The sequence below is a fragment of the Tachysurus fulvidraco genome, chromosome 17 (genome assembly GCF_022655615.1).
Source record: "Tachysurus fulvidraco isolate hzauxx_2018 chromosome 17, HZAU_PFXX_2.0, whole genome shotgun sequence".
In the NCBI taxonomy this organism is placed as follows: domain Eukaryota; kingdom Metazoa; phylum Chordata; class Actinopteri; order Siluriformes; family Bagridae; genus Tachysurus; species Tachysurus fulvidraco.
In genome coordinates this window covers 12,388,094-12,412,379 of record NC_062534.1, presented here as the reverse complement: position 1 = coordinate 12,412,379, position 24,286 = coordinate 12,388,094, and the positions used below count along the sequence as shown (strand labels likewise).

Genomic DNA, 24,286 nt, shown 5'->3' with positions numbered 1-24,286 from the left:
CGTGTTTCTTGCTCCCATTCACAATCCAGCTTTCCGTCTGGCGCAGAAAATTCCGCGAGTACAGATCAATCTGCGATTTATTATCTTTTTAGTGCTATTTTTGCGAAAACTCAGATGTTCTTTGATTATTTTTTAGGAGAGTGATCCACGCCCCAAAAACCACAGAACAAGCTTTGTGCTGCGCGTACTGTATGAACGTGTGTGGATTTTGGATCACGCCTGTTTACTGCGCTACCTAATGACTTGACATGAATGTCAGTCGGTCAAGGTCCAGTCTCCAGCTGTGGCTACAGGATCCGTTTTTATTAGCACTTTTGTTTTTTGTTTTATTTTTAACCTGAACCCATTCTCAACGAGATTCTTCCCTTTTTTTGTATGATTATTTTTTAAAGCTTTGACTCCTGCAAGGTTTTGCGCTTTGGACAACTGGCATGGAAAATCTGCGTCTCTGGAAAAGGACTGTATTAGAATTCCACGAAATCATAACCCTATCCAGTGAGGATTCCTAGATTTACAACGACTCATGTCTTACAACCCTTACAAGCATCTGTTCAGATGTCCACAAGCCTCCTGAACATGTGAATCCACCAATATTTTGGATTTGTCCGAAAAACCTTGCTACTGAAAGTCTCTAATCTGTCTGCGTTGTTGTAGTTCGGCTTTGTTTTCTTAACAGTGATTTAGTCATGTTCAGTACGCAGTGATTAGTGAGAAACACAAGGGATCTTAAAAAAATCAGCTCTAAAAAAAAAAAAAGTAGCAGAATGTCGGCGGTAATGATCCCGAAAAAGGTGACACGTAAATGGGAAAAGCTGCCAGGAAAGAACACTTTCTGCTGCGATGGCCGGGTGATGATGGCAAGACAGAAGGGAGTGTTTTACCTCACACTCTTCCTCATCATCGGGACCTGCTCTCTCTTCTTCGCATTTGAGTAAGACATTATTTGATTATTTGTTTATTTTTTCCCCTGCATGTTGGAGGGTAACCATGTTGTGGCCTAATCTGAGTCAAATTACTGCATATGCTTTCCAGTAAGATCAACATCAAAGGCCTGGAATGTTGCTTCCTTTGTGCTTCCTACAACAGAGGAAACAAGTTCATTACCAACCTAAAGCCTTCTTAGAAATCTGGTGTATTGTGTAGCATCTATAAGTTTTTCCCACACAGATAGGAATGTATTGTATTTGTGTATGTATGTATGCAGCATTCATTAGCTTTATCATTTGTGCATCTCTACTCCTGTATCAGACATAAAAGGTTGCATTGGATTAGTAGACATCAAGTTGCTCTTGAGACTGCAAAGGTAACGATAATGCCTTTTTCTACCTACGGTACTATAACGATATTAGAACTCTGATCTGATACTCTTCTCCTAAAAATTCCACACAAGCTTCTGGTATCAAGTTATGTGAAACCTTAGATCCATGATGGTGGGGGTGATTTAATACAAGTTGCCTCCTGTGTTTATATGCAAGGCCGGTGTCAGTCAATGGAACACAATTTTATGGAATAAATGAGTCAGTGGTTATGGTTTGTATAATTTTCCACAATGCTTATATGCTTTATATGTTAGGTGCAATGTTTGGCCTCCAGATGACCTGGAAGTATGTTGAGTACTAATAATGGCTTCCTCTTCTAGCATCATCACTCTTCCTATTGTGCCTGTACAATGCTCAGGTTTTATTGGATTGATAAAATTCAACACTTTGGCATATTAAATGATATAGCCAAGGAGTTTCATGATGTTGTTTTGATTTGCAAGACAGTTCAATCCATCTTCCTCTAGAGAGACACAATTTGAGGCAGGTTTAAGAAAAGAATTTTGCTAAGCTCAAATTAAACTGTATGTTTTCATAAGCTAAAAGAATTATAAAATGGGAATATCAAACCATTTGTATTGATTTGGATATTGTATCAAATCAATGTCAAATATCAAACCGAATTTCAGCCATGCTTTAGTTTGGGTTTACTGATGGCCGGTGTATTGTATCTGGTGTATTGTGAGGCTTCTATATTTTTTTTAGACTCAGATAGGATTTTATGAATGTGTGTGAATTCATTAGCTTCATTATTTGTGTTTTTCTAATCCTGTAACTGACATAAAAGGTTGTATTAATTGCATTGTATTAGTAGAAATCAGGTTTGCTTGTACACAGTGTTTACTGTACACTGTGTTCACACTGGAGTTGCTGTTAACTATGCTTCATGGGGAGAGACAATTTAGAAATTAAACATAACTTGTCACCTTCTATTATTCAGCTATTTGAGTGGTGTACTATTAGTATTGTCGAGAAGGGAAAAAAAATATAAATAGAAAAAAATAATGTCAGCTTTAGGAATCTATGAAAAAGTCCAAGCACTTAAATGAATTGAACCATTCATTTTTGTGAAATCAATATTTATGATTTTAGACTTGCAGGAGTTTATTCAGCCCAAAAGATTAGCAAGCATCCTAATTTGAGTTTACCTCCTATTTTCATTTCTACACATTGGATTATGTAGTATTGGTCTTCCAGTTAACAGAGAGGGAGAGTGCTTGTTGGATACCATTACCAATCAACATTGCTCAGAAACACTGACAGCAGCCTAAGCCATGAAGATATTCCAACAAAATTTTACCAACTGCTTAAATTATTTGATCTTAATGCAATAGAATCTTTTAATACACGAAAAATGTCTGAGCTAAGAATATAAAGCTAAGTGTCCCAGTGTGAATTTCGTCTATGTCTAATCCTGGCTTGGCCATTTCCCATCAGACTGGGTTATGTGCCTGGGATACTCCAGGCACATACAGTACTCCAGTGGGACAGATTGTAAAGCAAAGCACCAATTATTCTCTCTGTCTTTGCTTTTTTTTCTCAGACAGAGAACAGTCAAAAATATCTGCTCTTGTATATTCCCATTATGTTTTTTCAGGATCACGGATAATATTATTTGCTGTAGCAATCAACAAAACCTTTTGTTGCTCCCCACCGCAGTAACATCAGTCTGACTGTCCCTCAAACTGTGGGGCATTTCTGTGGCCAGGCACAGAGCATTTCTCAGACACGCTGCCTTTTCTCTCTGGCTGTTTTTCCATTCTATCTTCTGTTATTTAATTTAGTTATTTGGTGCGGTGTTGTGTTTTGCAGTGAATAGAGTATGCCTGTGTGAAATCATTCTAGGCCTTCAGAGAAATTTAAGATAAATACTTCCTTTTCCACCCATCAGTAAGACTCTTCTGGCCTATTAATATACATTGATTTTTTACAGAAGGTAGACTATTTAATGATCTTTCTTTCCCTGAATAATAATATTTAGGTTATTATTTTTTCAATGGTTTCCATTTATCAAGAAAATTAGAATATAATAAAAGTGTGATATAATAGAATAAGCTGTGTTTCTTACTTTCACAAACCACATACACAGTTTTTATATATTGGGGTGGAATTTGGACATTGATTTCTCCAGTTTATCTGATGATCATATCAGTTTCACCGCTTTCCTGGTTCTGTTGGTAACGTAACACTAAATGCTGAATGTGGAATGTGTGTTTGCTCTTTGCCCCCCAAAGGCTATAATTGCAGTAGTTTTAAATATACCCATGAAATATATACACTTAATTTTTTTTTATAGAAAACGAATTAATTATAGAAAGTGTTTGAAATCTTTACTGGGTGACAGAACAGATTTGTACTAACATACTGCATGATATATTTGCACAAAGGCAAGTGTATGTGATTGACATGTTTGTACTGCATTGTATATTCATTACTCCTGTTGTGCTATAAGAGGCCTCTTGTGAGACGCGGGTGCACTTTCTGCACTTTCATGTTGGATTTGACTTGTTATATAAAGCAATGTAAGCTCGACTGTGGCTAACGCATACCAAACACCTTCTTTTGTTTACTCATCCGAAAAGTTTAGATTCTTTTTTTGCACATAATTACGGTGACTTTTTCCCTGGTTAGTCTTTGACTCTTGTAAAGGATAAAAATATATTAATCTGTAAAAGATTTAATTCCTGAAGAGCTAAAGTGTACATTGAGCATTAAGCATTAACATGGTATATTGTCCGCCTCAGTGACGCCTAAAAACGTGACATGGAAACGTCTCATTTTTATAGGAGTCTGGATCACAGACAGACTTTAATGTAAATATCTTTTGTTAAATACAATACAAGGACTTGTGTGTTAATGACACTTTGAAAAACATTTCACTCTGATTGAAAAGTCAGACTGTGACATTGCTATGTCTGTGGACTGGAATTATGTTAGATATGAACAGGAGGTGAAGTGCTAGCATGGTGTTGAAAGAGAACAGCATGGATTTCAAGTTGATTTATGTTTTGGATGCAGTGGCCTGGAAAATGACCAGAATTTCTAATAAGTTGAGCTGAAAAGAGGGCACCAGGAAAAGGTCTGGGTGTAAACAGAGGTGAAGAAAAGAAGCTTGAAAAGTGATTCAGAGCTTACCTTTTTTCTAAACTGCTCATTATTTGGTTGGGTAGCTTTTGGAGTCAATTGGTATCCTTTAAAAATGTGCAGTAAGAGCTGTAAATCATGTAGATAGCTATTGCAACTAGGTTGTAGTGTAAGTTAATAGAACACTCTAAATAAGTTTAAATTTCTAAATTTCATGGCTATATATATCATTCCACTACAGTGTGTGTGTTTGGGAGTGGTGGGGTGACTCAACCACCTCTAAAAATGTTTTAAAATATATATATTTTTAAAAATATAACAAGTTATCTATAATATATATATATATATATATATATATATATATATATATATATATATATATATATATATATAATATAATATAATATATTTAGTCCACATCTGCTACTTGGATTTCAAGTTGAAGTGATTATGACTGGGATCTACTGTATACAGTATATTTCTTTTGTGTATTTGAATCTGTGTATAACCAAAATGTTTGCTTGGCCATTTTAGCAATGTTTTTCTTATTAGTAGTAGCTGTCACCTTTCTCTTTACTTACCTCATGTACAGTATGTGCCCTATGCATAAGAATCTTACTCACTCTTTGTGCGTCAAACAGCCACTTCCCTGCCCTCCCTTCCTCTGCTCCCTAGTGCAACAGCGGATGCTTCACTAGAAGACTATCAGTAATGAAGGCTAAGTACCCCCACCCCACTGAACCACCCAGAGACTAGCCTGATAATGCAGTAGTATTGATTTCCTTCCTCCCCCCCCCCCTCTCTCTCTGTCTCTCTCTCTGTGTGTGTGTGTACCATCACACCATATGTGTCTAAAGACATTTGTTTGTTTATGCACTAAGATAATAGATAATGAAAGGAACGCAGGGAGACAAGTAACCTTAATTTATTTTTAGTAATAATAATAATAATAATAATAATAATAATAATAATAATAATAATATTTTGATTGAGCTCCTAGTAATGTCATGTGTATGTAAAAGCAGCAAAAGACCCTGATGCATTTGATATGTGAGTAGAAGAACGAAATTCTAATCAAATTGTCAATAGTTTTTTATTGATTCTGGAGCAGAGATCATATACACTGCAGTGTGATGATGCAGGAAGCTTAGATCTGTGATGGGAAGTAATGATGAAGCTGGTCTGAGAGGCATATTAGTCATCAGGAGGATGATGATGATGATGATATGGCAGAAAGCCACACACGCGCACATGCACACCCTGAGCTCACCCCACCATCATCCATTTCTTTGCATGCTGACTTAAGAAAGTGGAATGTTTTGTTGACTGGATTTTTTTCTGCCTTCCAAATTCATTCCTGGTGATAAAAGAAACACCAGTCAAACAGACCATACCTGTCCCACTGGTTGAGTTCTGTAGATCGTTTCTGCTCATACACCACACTTGTCTATCCAGTTTCACGGCAACCTATTGTAAAACTCATTTCAACTTGTCTGTGTGGAAATGATGGCAATGAGATTGCTGTTCTCCCTCTCTTGCCCTGTTGCTGTGCTGAAACCCAGCAGAATTGATCTACTGGACCTGGCACTATATCAGAGAGCAGCCTGATAAAGGCAACCTGCCCAGCAACGTAACATTACTGCGAAGAAGTAGCTGCCAGAGCTCTGACTGGATTGATGAAAAGTGCTGCAAAGGTTTATGGTGTGGCATGACTCGAAGTGGTCAGCCTTCACATTATTTGTGCAGCTCCGTCCGTGTGGATCTATATTAAATCTTAGCAGTTTGGTGGCCACTCCCACTGCATTTGGAGCCAATGTATTTATCACAGTATCTGAAAGCGTGCAAGGACAACCACAGTGATATACAACCCATGCATTAGTAGTGCAAGAGAGCTCCACATGCAGCTGAGTGGGAGGAGATTCAAGCTTCCACTATTAATAGCTCAATGCAGTGGATAGTCTGTAGTGTGCATGAGGAAGTAGTTTCAGTGCACTCAGGTTGCCCACAAAAATAATGGGATCTGCCCAGATTCTTTTGTCTAAGTCCTAGCCTTTACTATCTACTATCCTACCATATAATATCCTAGACCCTGACTCACTCTCATCTGTTAAAAGATGACACCATCTTCCCTAATGTATAAGTGTGATACCACATCAAGCTGATTGAAATCTGAACTGGTTTGACATTTGGATTTGTAGTTGCATAACGTATTAACAGTTCCTTACATTTTCGATGATACCAGGTAGGAAAAGTTCAATTCTCTAATTTTAGATACTTTCAGTTGTCTATTTAAATAACCTCGGTTTTGTCCGTTGACTTTTTGAAGATTTAATGTTTTAACCTTGAGGTTGTGCAAAGTGGCTTGTTTATCTGTATGTATATATAAAATATAAATCCCTCCACAGTAACATGAGCAGGTTCTTGGTAAAATGCTGCTGGAAGGAAGGAAGATGGATGGATAGATGGATGGACGGACGGACAGACAGACAGGCAGTCCTAAGTAAAAATCCTGCTAATGAATCATGTTGCCGCCTTGAGCATCAGCGAATATTTGAAGATTTTGGCAGGAAGGAATTAGTGTTAAGTCTGTAATGAACTCTGACATTACCCTGACCTACTGTATTAGTCTTTATTCTATTTCTATTCTTTGTAAAGCTGCTTTGCTGTCAGTTGTTAAAAGCACTATACCAAAAAATTTAATTGAATTGCTGTGTGTGAGTCCCTCAGTTGCCCTCGGTATGAAAAGATGGATCTCAACATCATATAGTCATTGTTGGAAAGGCCTCAGTTTTACAGAAGATGCTATATCAAAAAAAATGTGTAGAACCTGGAAGATTTTCAGAAAAACAGTGGCGGTTTAACTGCTCAGGTCAAAACATCTGGCTCATCACAAAACATTATTATTAAGAATCAAGCATATGTCAACACTTGAACTGCATTACTTGTATAAATTCAATTATTCTGTCTTGTGGAATATGGAAATGTGTAGTGTGAAATAGCTTATGGAAAGATGGTACTGTATTTGCTTTCAAAATACCACAAACTGTTATTTCCACAAGTGTCTGTAGACTGTATGAAAACCTATCAAAGTGGTTAAATAAAATTCAGCACCCCTGAAAGAGCTAAGGCTAGTAACACTTTTTCATATGATATATTGTTCTCATCTGAGTAAATGCAGGTATTCTAGATTGGAACTGAAATGTAAGTTTATTTTCATGCATTAAAAGCTGCTATACTTCCACACTACATCCAGGGTATTGTTTACATTGAATTTGAAAGGAAAACTATGTGATTGATCCATATTGGTCTATATATTTGATTGTGTATGCATATTTTGCATCAGTTCAGGCCACTTTCACTACTCTTCAGTTTGATGCACCCCTAAAGAACTCCGAGATACTCATTACTTTGTACTGTACTATTACTAATTTTGTACTTTGCTCTTATTTTTTGGTCTAAGTGTAGGGGTGAATCTCTGGATTTTCTAAAAATCTAGGCTTTTCACACTGAGCCTAAAGTTTTTACCCTGAGCATATCCCCGGGTTATTCTAGTTTTAATCACTACTGTTAACCTGGGTAGAGGAGTGTGTCACATTTGTAATTTAGAAGCAGGGTTAGCACCATATATTACCTTACACTGTGTGAAACCCTGTGCATATTATAGCGAGGGTGACACCTGGAAAAAATAGTAGAAGTTGCATTTCAACAAACACTACACAACAAACTACACAACAGACAAAGTCCATGTCTTTAATTTCTCCACTGAATCGAACACTAGACCAGCCATGAATTTAAATGCATGCTGTGTTTACAATCACCCAGAGGCCTTAGATTTCACTTAGGCCTTTAGATTTCTTATGATCAAAATTATATCGTGTACCTCTATATATTCAAGCCCTGGTATTGGTATTGAAGTCTAATTGAAGGTTTTGTTTTGCTGTATTTTGTAGTGAACAAAAAGCCTTGGCCTTAACGTTGTAGACGGAGCAACAGAACAATCAAATAAACTGGTTCAGTACATGTTCATGTGTAATTTAAAATGTATGGCCCATTGATAATATTCTAAGGAGCTTTAGACTGCATATTAAAATAGCCATGAGTTTAAATAAGGCTTTCACAAAGCATTTTGGATACAAGGTATGAATATGTTTTACCTGGAGCTGCATCTGAATCTGTGTTGTCAGGTTTACTGCAAACTGCTTTGGGAATGCTGGTAGCATTCTGTTTATTTTCTAGCAAATAGTTTTATGTGGTAGAGAAAATCCATGCAGTTTGTGCAATTTTACTTTCTATCTCATGAGAAATACAGCATACATTTCCTCTGTTTACTTTTGTGGAATTGTTGAGCCTTGAAGGCATCCTGTTGTGTATCCAGCATATCGGAGGTTATCTCTTGATTCTCCACCATGTTTCAACATCAAGTCTGTGTACAAAACATATTAACTGGAATCACTTGGGTGAAAGATATGAGAATAGTGTTTGTGTTTTAATTTGTGCAGGTGCCCGTACCTGGCTGTCCACCTTTCTGCAGCTATCCCAGTGTTCGCCGTGGTTCTCTTCCTTTTTGTCATGGCTATGCTGCTGAGGACGAGCTTCAGCGACCCAGGCGTGCTCCCCCGTGCCCTGCCCGAGGAAGCCAACTTCATTGAGATGGAGATTGGTGAGTGTCTTTTCAGGATTTCACGATTATCACAGGGCATAGGGGAGGATGATGAGGTCAACAGTAGCATGTCTACAAGCCTCGGGGCATAAGCAGATCGGTTAGGATTTAGTCATCAGCTCAATCAATCAATCAGTCAATCATGTTGCATTTAATACTGTGGAATCATTCTGAGTTTGCAGTCTAATTTTAAAACCAGAAAATAAAATTTATACTCAAATTCTGCCACAGCAAATCATCAGTTTCCACCTAACTGTCCTCGGCATCCTCGACTCTCGCAAGACGACTCGCATGTTTAAATTTGGCACGTTTTACGGCAGATGCCCTTCCTAATGCAACCCTCTCTATTCTTCCGGGCTTGGGACCGGCACAGAAGTCACCGGCTTGTAACCCCTGTGGCTGGATTCTCTTTCTCATTTGTATATTGTCCTTGAGTTGGTATTAAACAGATATAACTCGGTCCGTGTAGGATTTGAGGAGGGTTTTTTTTTCGTGTGTGATAGTTGTGGTTTAAAAATACTTGATTTTGCAGTGACATTTTTTAAAATTTGCGATGCAACTTGAGTATTTCTTTTGTAGAAAACTAGTTAACTTGACAAACTGTGTAAATTTCTGCTATTGCAATCCTGGAGGGTCTGAGAACTATTAGACCAATATTAGCAGAACAATGGTTGGAAAAGTGAATGAATATTCACACAAAATACAACATACAACATACCCTGTAGCAACATAGAGTAGGTCATAAGATAATTACAGCCATCTGACCGACCTTAACAGTTTTGTGCAAGTGATGTTGGTTGTGTATTTCATCCAAGATAGATAAATTGTTATACTGTTTCATTTAGAAAAAAATCACACACTTTAGAGTTTAGTATTTGGGTTGTTGTTGATATTGTCTGATTTTATTATTTTTAACGTCATCTGATGTCGAATGATGATACAAGATGTTGTATTCAGCATCCAGTCTGGTTTTATGTACAGTACGCTGTATCACTAAATGTGTTCTCCAGTGTGGTCTGTAAAAATGCTGGCAGGAATTAGTGACAAGCTGCTAAGCAACCGTTTCTGCGCACATTTTTAATCCTGGTGTAATTTTATATACCTATAAGTGGTTTATTAGTGAGGACTTGGTGCACATTGCATACATTTGTGACCTTGTGTTTAGAGCTGACGATCCACACGTACTGCTACAGTATATTGTACCTCGCCCTTTTCCACTACGGCTTTCTGCGGTCGAATCTTCTCCATCCTCCATCCTCCGTCCTTCCCTCCCCCACCCTGCCATTTCCTCATAGGCACAGAGGCTCTGACTGCTGAAGATGCACAAGCACGGCTCTCTCTTCGTCTCTCCTCCGTCCTCTCATCCTCTTGCCTCTCAGCACCATGAGGCAGAGTGGGTGTGACAAGGCAGAAGCACTTTACATATCAGAGCTGATAAATGAGCTCTCCTGCTAATGTTCACCTATATTTAGGAGCTGGTGCTATTACTATTGTAGTGAACTATCTGCACTAAACCTGGACTTTTAGGGAGCTGTTGTCTATTATATAGTTCATTGTAGGTTCTGGTCTTGTTCCTGTACTTTTCTCTATTGCATATTTATGTGTTAATAGGATAAGAAGTCAGTTTTTAGAGTGCTGCTGGGAAGGAACACAGGGATTTATTACTTGAAGCAAATGTCTTTTCTGTCCTTGCTATATTTATACCCATTAATATGATATTTCTAGGTGTACTGTTTTTGTGTCTGTTTGCACAAACATTTCAGATATATTGCTACTCAGACATAAATGCCTGGTTACTCCATTTAAAATAAACTGGACTACACTTGTTGTGCCGTAGTTAATGACGTCCAAAAATTAGAAAACAAAATTTTTTTTGTGTGTGTTTTGACATCCTGAGATAAAAAAATACTGCATGACGTCTTCTGACACACGAGAACAGGATACTAAAGCATGGTCATGACTTGGAGAATGAGATAATTATGCTTTGTCCTCGACTTAGTAACCCAAGTGAACAAAATAAATAGGGGTGGCTGCATATTAATAAATCATGTTATCATCATTGTGCCCTCAGACAGGTTTGCGTGTGTATAATGAGTATTATGGTAACCACCAGGCACTGGGATGGAAAAGATGTCGCTTGTGTGGTTTAGTTATGTTCTAAAAGGTGGAAACGTCACAGGCACAGTTTCTTATTTATTACTGTACATAACAGTTTTCTAAAATTTTCTAGAACCTGACAGATTTTTAATTTATTATGGTTTATGATATTATATACATGCTTCCAATGAGGTTTTGTTCTCCCTGTTAAGAATGAAGCAATATCACATTTTACACTGGTACAAGTCTGTGCACTCAAATGATTAACGATAGCTGTCTCAATCTGCTCTCTGGCTCCCGAGATTTTGAATCAGTATACCGTGTACACGAGTTAAGGAAACCGGTTCAGTACACACAGGGACACAATGACACACATTCTGCAGACATTATAATTTCCTCATCAGTCGCTGTAAAAACCACAAATGTATAAAATATCACATGTGCTTCTGTCATGGTGCTTGAAGCAGGATATTATACTAGCTAATGTTTGAAAGTCAAATAGACCATTTCTAGAACGTCAAGCGTTCGTCTGACTTTTCCAGTAAGTCATTTCCAGTAAGAGAACATGGTGTGCATCGATGTTCCTTGGTTTTTGTGGTGCATTGTGGGATTTTTTAGGTAGCAAAAGTTTCAGCACGCTGGAAGGATTTTGTGATTGAGACTAAAACAGTCATTATATTGGCCATAACCCCTGAAAAGATTTAATGACTTTGGACTTTGGAAGTTGATGGTTGCTTTAAAACTCGTGTTAATCTGACTAAATGTTGTCATATTTTTTTTAATCAGTATTACAAGGAGGTTTTACGAGGTTACTACTTACTGTGTAACCCTAGTGTAAGTGAAAACCTTTAAAAACTGATGTGCTGTAGATTTTCTGGGCTTATAGGCATGTTGTTAAGGGCAACTATATTGTTTTCTCCCTTCAACCTGTTCTTAGGTTTCCTGCAATGACAGAAAACCAGTAATCAAAATAGTTCTGTCCCTTTTACACAAATGACTTTGCCAAATCTTCAGTACTGTGAAGGCACCAAATAATGTTTATGTGTAACGAAATAACCAGTGATTTGTTGCACTATTAATTGCTTTTGTAAAATTTGCCATCTCTGAATAATGCATTTTAATCTCTTTACTCTACTCTTGCTCTTTAGCAAAAAAAAAGAGAAAAAACTCTGTGATTTGGGTGTAAATGATTAACTTTACATGTCTGTGTAGTTGTTGCTTATTCTGTATCAGGGCAGCACAGCATTCCTGCTTGTAAATGGAACTGATGCCACATTTTAAATTTCTTCTTGTATTACAGAGGCAGCCAATGGAAGCGTCCCGGCTGGACAGCGCCCTCCTCCTCGCATCAGGAACGTGCAGATCAACAACCAGATTGTCAAGCTGAAATACTGCTATACCTGCAAGATCTTCCGTCCTCCTCGTGCTTCCCACTGTAGCATCTGTGACAACTGTGTGGGTGAGTTTTGTGTGTGTGTGTGTGCGTACATGTGTGCACGTTCTTGTGTGTGTGCTTGATATACTGACCCTTCCTTGGGCCAGTCTAAGCATCTGCCTATGATGTGCTACCATTTAAACTTTTTAGCACTCCAGATGTCCTACTGAATGACAAGTGAAAAATTTTACCATTTTACTCGAATATTTGTCTTCAGTTCATCAAAAATATCTAGCACACTGAATTTGTTTCCTTGGTGCCGTGTCATTTCTGCAAAGAACTTTGCTTAGATGCAAGATATGTAAATGTAATTGAGTTTGGATATTTGGATTTAATTAGAGGTTGACTAATAAAAGACTCAAGAGAAGCTCAATATGGCTCATTTGTTGTGTAGTTCTGTTTTTACTACATCTGTGATTAGTGTGTGTGTGTGTGTGTGTGTGTGTGTGTGTGTGTGTGTGTGTGTGTGTGTGTGTGTGTGTGTGTGTGTGTGTATGAAGGCAGTACATAGGAAATAAAACAAAGTTATTAAATGTTTGTACTTTCTTGGTAGTTTTTTTTTTCACTTCAAGTCACTTGACATGCTGAACTCAAGTCACTTGACATGCTGAACTCGTTTCTAAAGTGTTTTACACACAGAAGACGCTCAAGCAGTTCAGTTCAGCTTTAAACACATCTCATATCTACACTTGCAGGTGTAAATGAAGTGTAAAATCTCTTGCTGTCACAGAAAAATCTATACAATATGAATGTTGTTTAAAAGCATATTCAGAGTGACATGACAGCAGTATATCTGTAGTTGTATAGCAGTGGATTTGATTGGAAAAAAAACTTTCTCATGTATCTCAGCAAGAAAAAAAATGCTTTTCTTACTGTTCTCTCCAGAAAAAAAAACAGAGATAGAACAGTGTAGATGCAACACTGCAGGTAGTTCAGGTTGAAGGCAATACAGGAAGTAAGGCAGTATACAAAAACTAGAACAGCTTTAAAATTATTTTAACAACAATAAATACCTACAAGTGTATGAACACAGTAGGCAGTGGAGGTTCAAGTGGTTAAGGCTCTGGGTTGTTGCTTGGAGGATCAGGGTTCAAGCCCCAGCACTGCCAAGCTGCAACTGTTGGGCCTTTGAGCAAGGCCCTTAACCCTCTCTGCCCCAGGGGCTATATCATGGCTCACCATGTGCCCTGACCCCAACATCCAAAGTTGGGATTTGTGAAGAAAAGCATTTCACTGTTCTGTGATGTGTATAGGTGACAAAATAAAGGCTTCTCTTGATGTATTTGTATGCTGTTGTATGCTATTTGAAAAGTTCAACACCTGTTCCATCAGGACAGTGCCCTTGTACACTAAGTGAAGTCCATTTGCCCTGATCTCATCCCTACACAACACCTTTGTGATGAATTGGAGTGCTGACTGTTTGCCTGACCTCACTAATGCTCTTGTGGCTGTACAGGTAAAATCCTCAAAGCTACACTGCAAAATCTAGTAGAAAGCTTGTAAGTAGCCTTCATTATAACAGCAAAGGAATTAATGGAATCAGCACATGGGGTGCTGATCAGGTGTACATACTCTTGGCCATGTAGAGTATGTGTTACAGTATAGACAGGCCTATATTGGCACAATATATTGTGATTGTGTAATGACATATTGCACAATCTTGATTGAGTGGGTTTTAATATTCTATTATTACACGTGTGCGTGTGTGTATGTGTGTATGTGTGTGTGTGTGTGTGTGTGTGTGTGTGTATGTGTGTGTGTGTGTGTAAACCAGCAGCTTGAAAGCTATGGGGTAGAAGCTGTCTCTCAGTCTGGTTGAGCGTGACTGAATAGTCCGTTACCTCCTACAAGACGACAGCAGAGTAAACAGGAAGAAGCTGCAGTGCATAAGACTGATGCTATGAATCTGTTTGAGCATCTGTTAGTGTAAATGTAGTTGATGTGGCAGACAGAGATGACTCAGTAGCATGCAGGTTTTTTGTGACAAAAGTTATAGCACGAAGTAGCATGTGTGAGAAGTGTGGTGTGACATAATTGTTTGTTAAGATATATTCGTTTTTGTCAGTCTGTTGGTCTGCAGTCGGAGTGTTCGATGTGTGGAATGTTTAACATGGTGCCACTTCTAATGGACCCGAGTGTGTTATACATACAAGTACTGTACATACCAGGAGAAATACATGAAGGCTTTTTTCCCCTTTGCACAGTCATTGTGAACACAGGGCCGTCTGTCTGGGCTACATGCACCTGCAGTACTGTCTGACTGACACACACACACACACACACACACACACACACACACACACAGAGACACACAGACACACACATACACACACAGCCATCTTCTCTCGATGGTGCCCAGGGGCAAGCTTTGATGATGAGGATGTAGATCAGAAATGTCCAAAGCTATTTATCTGAAGTGCTTTATTTCTTTTTCAGGACTTTAGGGTATTTTTTTTTGTCTTTCCCAGGTGTAGATCATTTTTTTTTTTTTTCAAAACATTTTTTTCAGGTTAAGTGCTTCCTGCATGGATGATCTTGTAAAACAGATTGTTTGCTTCTGTAAACTTTTCAAGCTGTGCTTCTATTTAATATTAGCAGGATTGTGTCTCCACAAAGAAAGTGAGCTTTAATTGTCTTCAGAGAAACTGTTTGCTTCCAGTAAAACTGAAGATGCACTGATCCCTTTTTACTATCTGTGATTCAATACTGATGTATGAGTATGGAGTACAGGCGGATACCTGATATACAGTATACCATGCTGACTTTTCCACTTCAGATGAAGTTTTTTTTTTAAGAACGTATTGCTGTGAAGGTGAAGATGCCTGGTTTGTCTTTATTCTGTTTCACCTAATGAGTATGGAATGAAAATTTTCAATCATGAAAAATAATAAACAATGAAAAGAATGCAAAATCTGATAATAGAGTAAGCAAAAAAATACTCTTGGACTACTGTTTATATATGTTTATTATTTAATTTAATTAAATTCGATTCAGTTTATTTGTATAGCGCTTTTAACAATTTACATTGTCTCAAAGCAGCTTTACATACGTAAACAGAATAAAAAGTTTATAATTAAGTTACTATATATCTCTAACATCTATCCCTAATGAGCAAGCCAGAGGTGATTGTGACAAGGGAAAAACTCCCTGATATGATATGAGAAAGAAACCTTGAGAGGAGCCAGACTCAAAAGGGAACCCATCCTTATGTGGGTGATAACGTACAGTAGATGGTGTCAATGTAAATATTGTCCTTTCTACAACAGTTTATAGTTGAGTGGAATTAAGCAACCAAGAGCTCCTGAGGAACTAGTGGTTCAGCTTCATTTCCGAGTTAACCACAGATCCAACACTAACTCCTTCCAGCTGAAGTCTCAAATAATCGCCGATGAAGACCCGACCAGAAAGTCCACTGATGCAACAGTGATTCAAAGATGGCATCACATTATTATTTATACAATCTGTTCCTTTTCCTATTGTATCCCCTGCACATTTATCTACCTCCTGATTTACGTACACAGCCTTTCTGAATCTACTCAACGAATTTCCTTACCAGAATAAATTAATGCTCAAATCAATGTGAACATAATTTAAGATCACACGCAAATATCTTCAGACTGAGTCATGAAGTTTTATGTTTGCAGAAAAAGAGTGACAAAAAATGCATTTCTGTTGTTGTTGTAGTAATATTTCATAAAATGATTGTTATTTGTATCCAAAACTGAATTATCTCTCTCTGTTTGTCTTCCAGATCGCTTTGACCATCACTGCCCATGGGTTGGAAACTGTGTGGGGAAGAGGAATTACCGCTACTTCTACCTGTTTACACTCTCTCTCTCCCTTCTTACCATCTACATCTTCGCCTTCGACATTGTTCATGTCGTACTACGTGAGTATCAAAATCCAAGGGGATCCTCGCTTTACCTCAGAAAGTTAATACGTCAGAAAGAAAAGTCTGTGTTGAATAGAAAATTAGAGAAATGCACTGGTGATGCTTCCGTTTTAAAGGTTCAATTCAGTTAATTTGTTTACATATGAAAGAAGGAGAATCTTTTTAAGGCTATTCTGCAGTGAGCTACAGTTAATGGCTGGCTGACATGACCTGCCTTTCATCTTCCTTTCCATCAGATTACCTCCACTGAAAGACAGGATAAGGTTGGGAGGGAGGGAGGGAGGAATGGAAGAAGTGAGAAAAGAGAGAGCTCAGTTCAGGGCCAAGAAGCAGTAAGAGATTTCCACAGTGTGCTTTAGTCAGCTAATTGGCCCAAAGCTGCGATTACATTTTATGGACAGAACCCAGCATGACATCAAGCCTAATTTTAAAGAACGAATTTAGAAATCTATATTGTACATAAATAAAGGAAACACATAATCAGGCAGCAAAAATCGAGATGTCACAATTTACTAATAAATAATATGTATCTGTGTTCATGTTTTCCACAGGATCAGTGGACTCTGGATTTGTGAACACTCTTAAGGAAACCCCTGGCACATATCCTTTCATCACCTTTATGTGCATTAAAACTCTTAATTAAACTCTCAGTACTGCTATAAATATTATGAAACGTTGCAAAAATAAACTAAAGGACATGCTTGTTTAAGGTTCACACCATCTTGAATAATTTGCTTGTCTTTGATCATCAGCAGATTTATTACTATGTGGCGCACATATTTATACCTGAGCGTCAGCACTTTTGAAGCTCCATAAAAGCTTTTACACATCTAGCATGTGTCTCAGATATTAAGCCTAAACGTGTTCAGAGTTCAGTGCGGATTTTTCTGTCCAGAGAGTAAAAATGGAAAATTTCCAGATAAGGTGTTTATTTCTAGCTGTTTGCAGTGCAGTGATAAGAGTGACCTGCAGAGTAAACGGTAAACAGCGTATGATACAGTGTGTATAAGTTATAAGCAGACAAACTAGACCATGCACAGCAGCCTAGGAAGGTATTTTGGTCTTCCTGTGTCTCATTTCCTTAACTGACTTGTCTACTGTGGTGGAGGTGCTGGTGTGCTTCTTCACACTGTGGTCTGTTGTAGGACTGACTGGCTTCCATACGTACCTGATCTCGCTCAACCAGACCACCAATGAAGATGTGAGTGCCAACTATTGAAAGTGCATGAACTTTTTTTTTTGTGTGTGTGACTTCCTGCTTCCTGTCATGTGACTGGAAAGATACAGTGGTGTGTTGATTTGTAGCAGACTCTGAGGTTTTAAAGCTCTCATCTTTACCTGCCACAGTGAGGAATGCACTTTCCTTATGTGCTCACACCTTTAGCAAAGGATCGATGTAGTGTTTATGCTTTGCTACAATCTTTTGATAACATAATGATTTTTTTTTTCAGCTTTTCTAATTGTTCTGAATAAGACATGGAGGGAGATGGGTAAAAGAAAGAAAGATATAGAAAGCGACAAAATCCTTGTCAGTAGGGGCCATTTGTGCCTGATGCATTGGCTCAAGTCGCGCTTTTATTTACGTCGATTTGATCTTGCTAATAATAGGCACATCAATACAGACTGGCCATGGAGCAGATGACTCACAAGCAACAAGCACATTGGAAGCAGAGGGCACCTTCAAACCTGAGCCTGAGCATTCATCTCACAGGCCAACTCCTATTCCAGTTACTCCTCATCAGGAGTTTTTAGCCTTTTTTAAGAATTCCTGTTCCTAATTTAACCAACACATTAAAGAAAATAGAAGTCAAAGCTCCATCCTGTTAGCAAACCTTTGGCTTCATTCATAATTTCTATCCAAAGAAAAAGAACACTCGTTTGCTTCTGAGAGCAGCTTCTGTCAGCCCTTGAGATTGTACATTTGTTCAATTCTTAATTACATCGACCATGTATGTGAGGAATATTTGATTACCACAGAGAGTAATTTGAATGATTTAAATCCTTATCCTTGTGCTATATTGATTTTCCCTGCAAATGATTACCACCTTATCACAAAATCATGCTAAACAAATAAACAGGAAAGGGCATTCATCTGAACCAATCATGTAGAATCTAAAATGAAACAAACACACAAATACAATAATATTATCAGCTGTCCAGTCGGTGCTGCTTGTACTGCAAAAATTCAGTTAGATTGTGGGCTGAGAGAGAGAGAGAGAGAGAGAGAGAGAGAGAGAGAGAGAGAGAGAGAGAGAGAGGGAGAGAGAGGAAGAAGAGGCAATGCTTCTAGATGCATCAAATTATTTAATATGTTTAATAATTTACTTCCGATGATATCATGTTAATATAAAATTAACTAAATTATCTATTATTCTGTAATTTATTATCTGATTTATAATTATATCTCACAAGCCAATTTCCCCCCTTTCTTACAAAAAAGAATGGAAAACCCCATCAACTCATTTAGAATGAAAGCTCAGTGGCAGGTAATAAATTCCACAGATAGATATTTTTAAATTTGGAATTCCACATAAGGTGAGTTCACAGTTATACTCATAAGGTGAGATACAATCATTTCAATACAGAAGAATGACGTGTTTCATCAGGGATTTCTCCCATATTCTGCCTACACACTGTTCACAATGTGTCTGCTTAATGGTACTGAAATATTACACCCAGAACATCCAGACAGCATGACAGCCGGTACCCCAGTCTGCCAGGCACATCAACAGCTGTCACCCGTTACAGCTTCCACCTCCATTTTCCACACACACACACACACACACACACACACACACACACACACACACACACACACACACACACCTAGTGTATAAAAATGTGACATTTTGCAATTTACAATATGTTCCTAAATATCATCTATTAATCCATTAATTATCACATTAGATTTTGTATATTTACAACATTTCTATTGCCATAACATCTTGTTTCACATCTTGCACAGATGCCTTATAGTAGATTATGTACTGTAGAGTAGGTCCATGATACCTTTCTAATGTTTTCTTTTAGGGTGTTGTCATCTTTTAATTTGTTCTCAGCCATGAAGAGAACACATCTTGTGACAAATATAAGCTTGTGCCTATGACAAATTTCTTGAATCTATTTCTAGTATAGAGAAACATCAGAATTATGATGATACACATCAGTATGCTGCAGATGTAGTAGATAGTTATAGACATTATGTTGACATAAATGCCAAGACACATTTTTGAATAAGATGCAAAATGTTCATACTCCTGTACAGTTCAGTAGATTTGACGGTAGATACTGAGCTTGTGCAAGTAGTTAAAGTTAGGGATGAGGTTGGATTGGAGACGACTTGTTTTGTTTTTTAACCAGCCTTTCTGAAAGTAAAGGGTTTGTTTCTGTGTGGTGCAGATAAAAGGCTCGTGGTCAGGGAAAAACCGTATCCAGAATCCGTACAGTCACAAGAACTTTATCAAGAACTGCTGTGAGGTGCTCTGTGGCCCCACTTACCCAAGGTATGAACTTTACTGACTAGGTTTTATAGTAATGTAGAAAAAAGTTGAAATATGTTTGGAGTCTATGAGTGTGTTTGAATAAGTTTGCGTCCTCTGTCAATATTTTGGTATGCACACACACTCTCACACTGTCTTTTCAGTGTTCTGGACAGAAGAGGGGTGATGCTTGAAGAACCTTCTGTCTCCACTCCTTCTGGTGCTTCTGATGCTACTGCCAACACAAACACTACTGTTTCACCTAACTCAGTAAGTGTGTGTGGTAGAGCGTGGGTGTGTGTGTGTGTGTGTGTGTTCAGAGCATAAATAACTCTGCTGCATTTCATGTATTTGCATTGCTTTGTGTAAAACCTACACCGGAAATTTCTGAAGATTGTTGAGATCTAAATGGTGTGTAGGTGTTTTTTTCTTCTCTGCATTCTGGGATTCATTGTTTTGGGGGTTTTGGTGCTCAGGGAGGCAGAAAATGTATTTCAGTGACCTTTTACAGTTTACAGTATCCTTTTAGCTCAAACCAAACCCTGCCATTTATTTTTGGCACAGTGCTCGCAGCTGAACTTAAGAAATGAAAAGCATTAGTGCTTTCTCTCTCAGCTTACATTCAGGTTGGATTAGACTAGCTTAATGTGGTGTTGATTCCTAATGCATTCTGTCATTTGTCTGAGTATAAGTGCAGAAAGGCAAAGCACCTGGGGCATCTGCAGCGATAAAACTAGAGACTAGACAGACGTATGTAATAGACGTAATTAAAAATTACAAAAGACAGTCGAAGCAATGTGAAATACTAGTCCTGTCTTTAATGTGCCTTTAGACCTTGGGGAAAGAATAGAGTCAAAGGAATGATTCCTCATTACACTTCTGAGGAATCAGGACCCTGAAGTGTAGCGAGGTGTTGTATAACAAATTGGAAGGACACAACAGACCTCAAGAAGCTGACATACTGACATACCGGTGTTGCTGTAGAGGTCCATAGATAATGTGTGCAAAATTATTTGCTGCCTAGAATGTCGGGGAATAGTTTTGAATTTGACTCAGTGGACCAGTGAAGTGACCTAGCATTAATGCTTAATGCTCTGCATAGACGTGCTCATGTAAATATAATGATTATCACATACTGAGACAAATTCTTTTAGCACTAACTATACTATTTCTTCCTTGGCAGAAAACCACAGCTCCTCTGATTCCCAATGAACACACTCCTGATGAGGCCAAACCCAGCATCGTCACTGCCCAAAAAACCACTGCCAGCAACCCAAAAGAGGAGAAACCATCCAGTCCAAGAGACTTGTCCCCTAAAATCCCTGCCCCCATTGTTGTGAAAGAGTCAGCCCACTAGATCTCTGCTGCAACTCTGTGAATGGCGTTTCATTAAGGAAGATGCATATTTGAACAATCCAAAGGGCCACTGGTTCTGAGAAAGACTCTGATCATCAGAGCAGCATCTATTCCTCACTGTCCATGTTCAGGTGAAGGTCATATCAAGTTTGGCTGCCTTACTTGTGAAGGTGGCTGGTGGTAACACTCTCACTCTGTCTGTGAAACGCTGCATGGCAAAAACACACAAAAAGTCAAAATATCAAAACATCGTCTACTTGCAAAGCTTTTCTTCCAGGAGTATTTCTTGATGGCTGTTTGTCATTAATTAACCTTCCATATGATCTGATGCATAACACCTGTAGATCTTTGTGCAGTGGTTAGTGAAACAGGTCCTATGCAACAAAAAAATATACAAAGTTTTTTTTTTTTTTTAAAAAGAGAGACCAGCCACAACTAAACATTCAAACAGGTGATTTTGTGTCCCAGCAGTAAAGTGGGATCAACTGGACACCAATTTCAAATACCCACGATGTCCATTTACATTATTCTTTCTATGTCGGTGACACAAACTGTCTTTTGATTTCTTATTAAATATTATTCACCAAAGTGTGGCGCCCAGAAAGAGAACTCCTGTCGACACGAACAGTGTACGAAAACGTTGCAGCTCAGTCTGCGATGAAGGACACCATTAGACACTTTCTGTATGTGAGGTGTGTAGAAATTTCAGCACATACATGTCGGCCTGTTGTTGACAGACACTCATAACAGTGCCTTATCTGAAAGCTGCACTATCTCAGACAACATGAGGCCATTTGCAGAGGATTCTTCAAATTCCATTTCATTATACAACCCAAATAGCATACAACGAGTATTAAAGTGATCTCTTTTAAAATAGAATACTAATGAAAAGTTGACCTGCAAAAATATGAAAAATATCAACAAATCAAGCCATGATGTAAATGTACAATGTTTAAAAATATTAAGATATTGTGGATTCAAGAAGGGAAAGAATGTACGTGAATGCCTCATCATTCTTATGGTGATTGTTCTCCCACCTATGACAACAAGGGAGACGGGTGATGCCGGCCCAGACCTTCCTCCCTAGTCGTCGTCGCCGTCGCCATCACTATCACCATCCTCCTCTTCTCTTCCTTCTCTTGTAGCCATGAGATGGCAACCTTTTTTTTTGGTTGAGCAGGATATTTGCATATGAATCCCAACTCAAAGTAGATTGAATTTATTTCTCACAATCTATTTCCAACATCTGTTAGGTTCACACTGAGAAACGGTATAGATCAACGAGGCTTAGAAGAAGAAAAAGAAGAGGAAGTGTTTACAATGGCAGACCTAGGGAAGTGAAATAAATGGATATAATATGCAAGATTATTTTGCCGGTCAACATATTTAAATCATGCTATTCTGTGATCTGTGCAAGTGTCTTTTCTTTTGACACGTTTTATTTGTATGTAGGGTAGAATAGACACCATTGTGTATGCTTCAGCTAATGTCTAGTGGAAGAATGTTGAATGAGTACAAGTACCATTTACTACATTCAAAGTATCTTCAACTGTGTGCAATATGTTTTGCTAGTTAGAGCATTTTTTTTGTCTTGTTTGTGGGTTTGGGAGGGGAGGTGGGAGGGTTAATGTATAATTACACTTGAAATTTTGCTGACCACTATAACAAGACAACTTGGTGTCGAAAGAATGAATGCGAAGAAGGGAGTGTGCAGTATTTCTGTTTCCCGTTGTAGGGCTTGGAGTTAAACTATAAATGGATGACTAAAGCATGAGCTCTTTTTAGAGATGTCGTCAATCATGGAAAAGCCTTTTTTTTCTTTCAAAATTAAAGCAGCCATTTGAATGTTAATGCCTGGTTTCAAGAACACTACGTTTCATATTTATTTCATATTTTCATATTTTCAACTTAATTTTTTTATTATTACTTTTTTTTATATGGAAACATTGTGTAGAACCTTGTACTTTGAAGTTTCAATTAGCAACTGATGCAAGCAGATTTAGTTATACATTAGTGGAGGCCTTTGACTCTTAATAACAATGCTACACCTACTCGAATGTGTAATATCTCTGTTAGCAAACTCCGTGCTAATAGAGGCAAGTGCACCATGTTCAGATTGGGCTTTAAGATGATCTAGTTCAGTTCTTATTGATTTGCTGTACAGAGTAAAAAGATCAGTTTCTTCTTACCAAATCAGCATGTTCTGGTGAGTATGTTGTTGTTGTATGAAGGGTTAGTTTGATAGATGATTGCACTGCACTGCTGTCTGTGGAAGGTCTGCTTGTTTAATGAGCAGGCCTACTGTGCTGATTTTGAGGTACAGCTGAAGTGATCGATCATGTGAGATATCTTAATCTACAATCAGTCCTAATGCCAAGTCATTGTAGAAGTTAATGTGTATTGAATATTAGCAACAATTAAGGTTTGCTCGATATATATGTTTACAGTGTATGGTCTATACACTATAATGTATTGCAAGATAATTATGTTTCTGTTGATTTCTTTTTGTATAAACACTGTGATTATCTCATACTTTTCTTTTTACATGCTGGATTGGTGTGTGTATGTATGGTCATTAAATTATACTATATCTTAATATATTATACTTGTCCATGTATCATAACTCCTTGGTATTAATAAATACACTTAGCTAGGTACACATAGCTTGTACATTTCTAACCCAACAATACAGATGTGCTTTGTAGTACACAGTGCTTCTTATCCCCATATACCTGAACCATCATTGTAAAAAGACATGACGTTTCATTCTCATTTATGCAGACCAAATATGAATTATTATAATTCAAACTGAAGTTTCCCACCTGCAGTGGGAAACAGTACTATTAAAGTGTGTGTGTGTGTGTGTGTGTGTGTGTGTGTGTGAGAGAGAGAGAGAGTGTGTGTGTGTGAGAGAGAGTGAGTGAGTGACAATGAAACTGTTGAACTACTACTAAAATAAAATAC

General features: G+C 37.9%; 1 protein-coding gene across 1 annotated transcript; it reads left to right on the top strand.

Annotated features, from left to right (window-relative positions):
- zdhhc9 (zinc finger DHHC-type palmitoyltransferase 9) lies at positions 1 to 23,918 on the top strand. The gene is made up of 9 exons (XM_027135524.2): positions 1 to 931; positions 8,903 to 9,063; positions 12,461 to 12,619; positions 16,347 to 16,484; positions 17,039 to 17,087; positions 17,586 to 17,688; positions 19,887 to 19,990; positions 20,131 to 20,236; positions 21,150 to 23,918. The coding sequence occupies exons 1-9, from the start codon at positions 765 to 767 to the stop codon at positions 21,321 to 21,323; spliced, it is 1,161 nt and encodes a 386-aa protein (XP_026991325.2). The 5' UTR covers positions 1 to 764; the 3' UTR covers positions 21,324 to 23,918.
- The last annotated feature ends 368 nt before the right edge of the window (positions 23,919 to 24,286 follow it).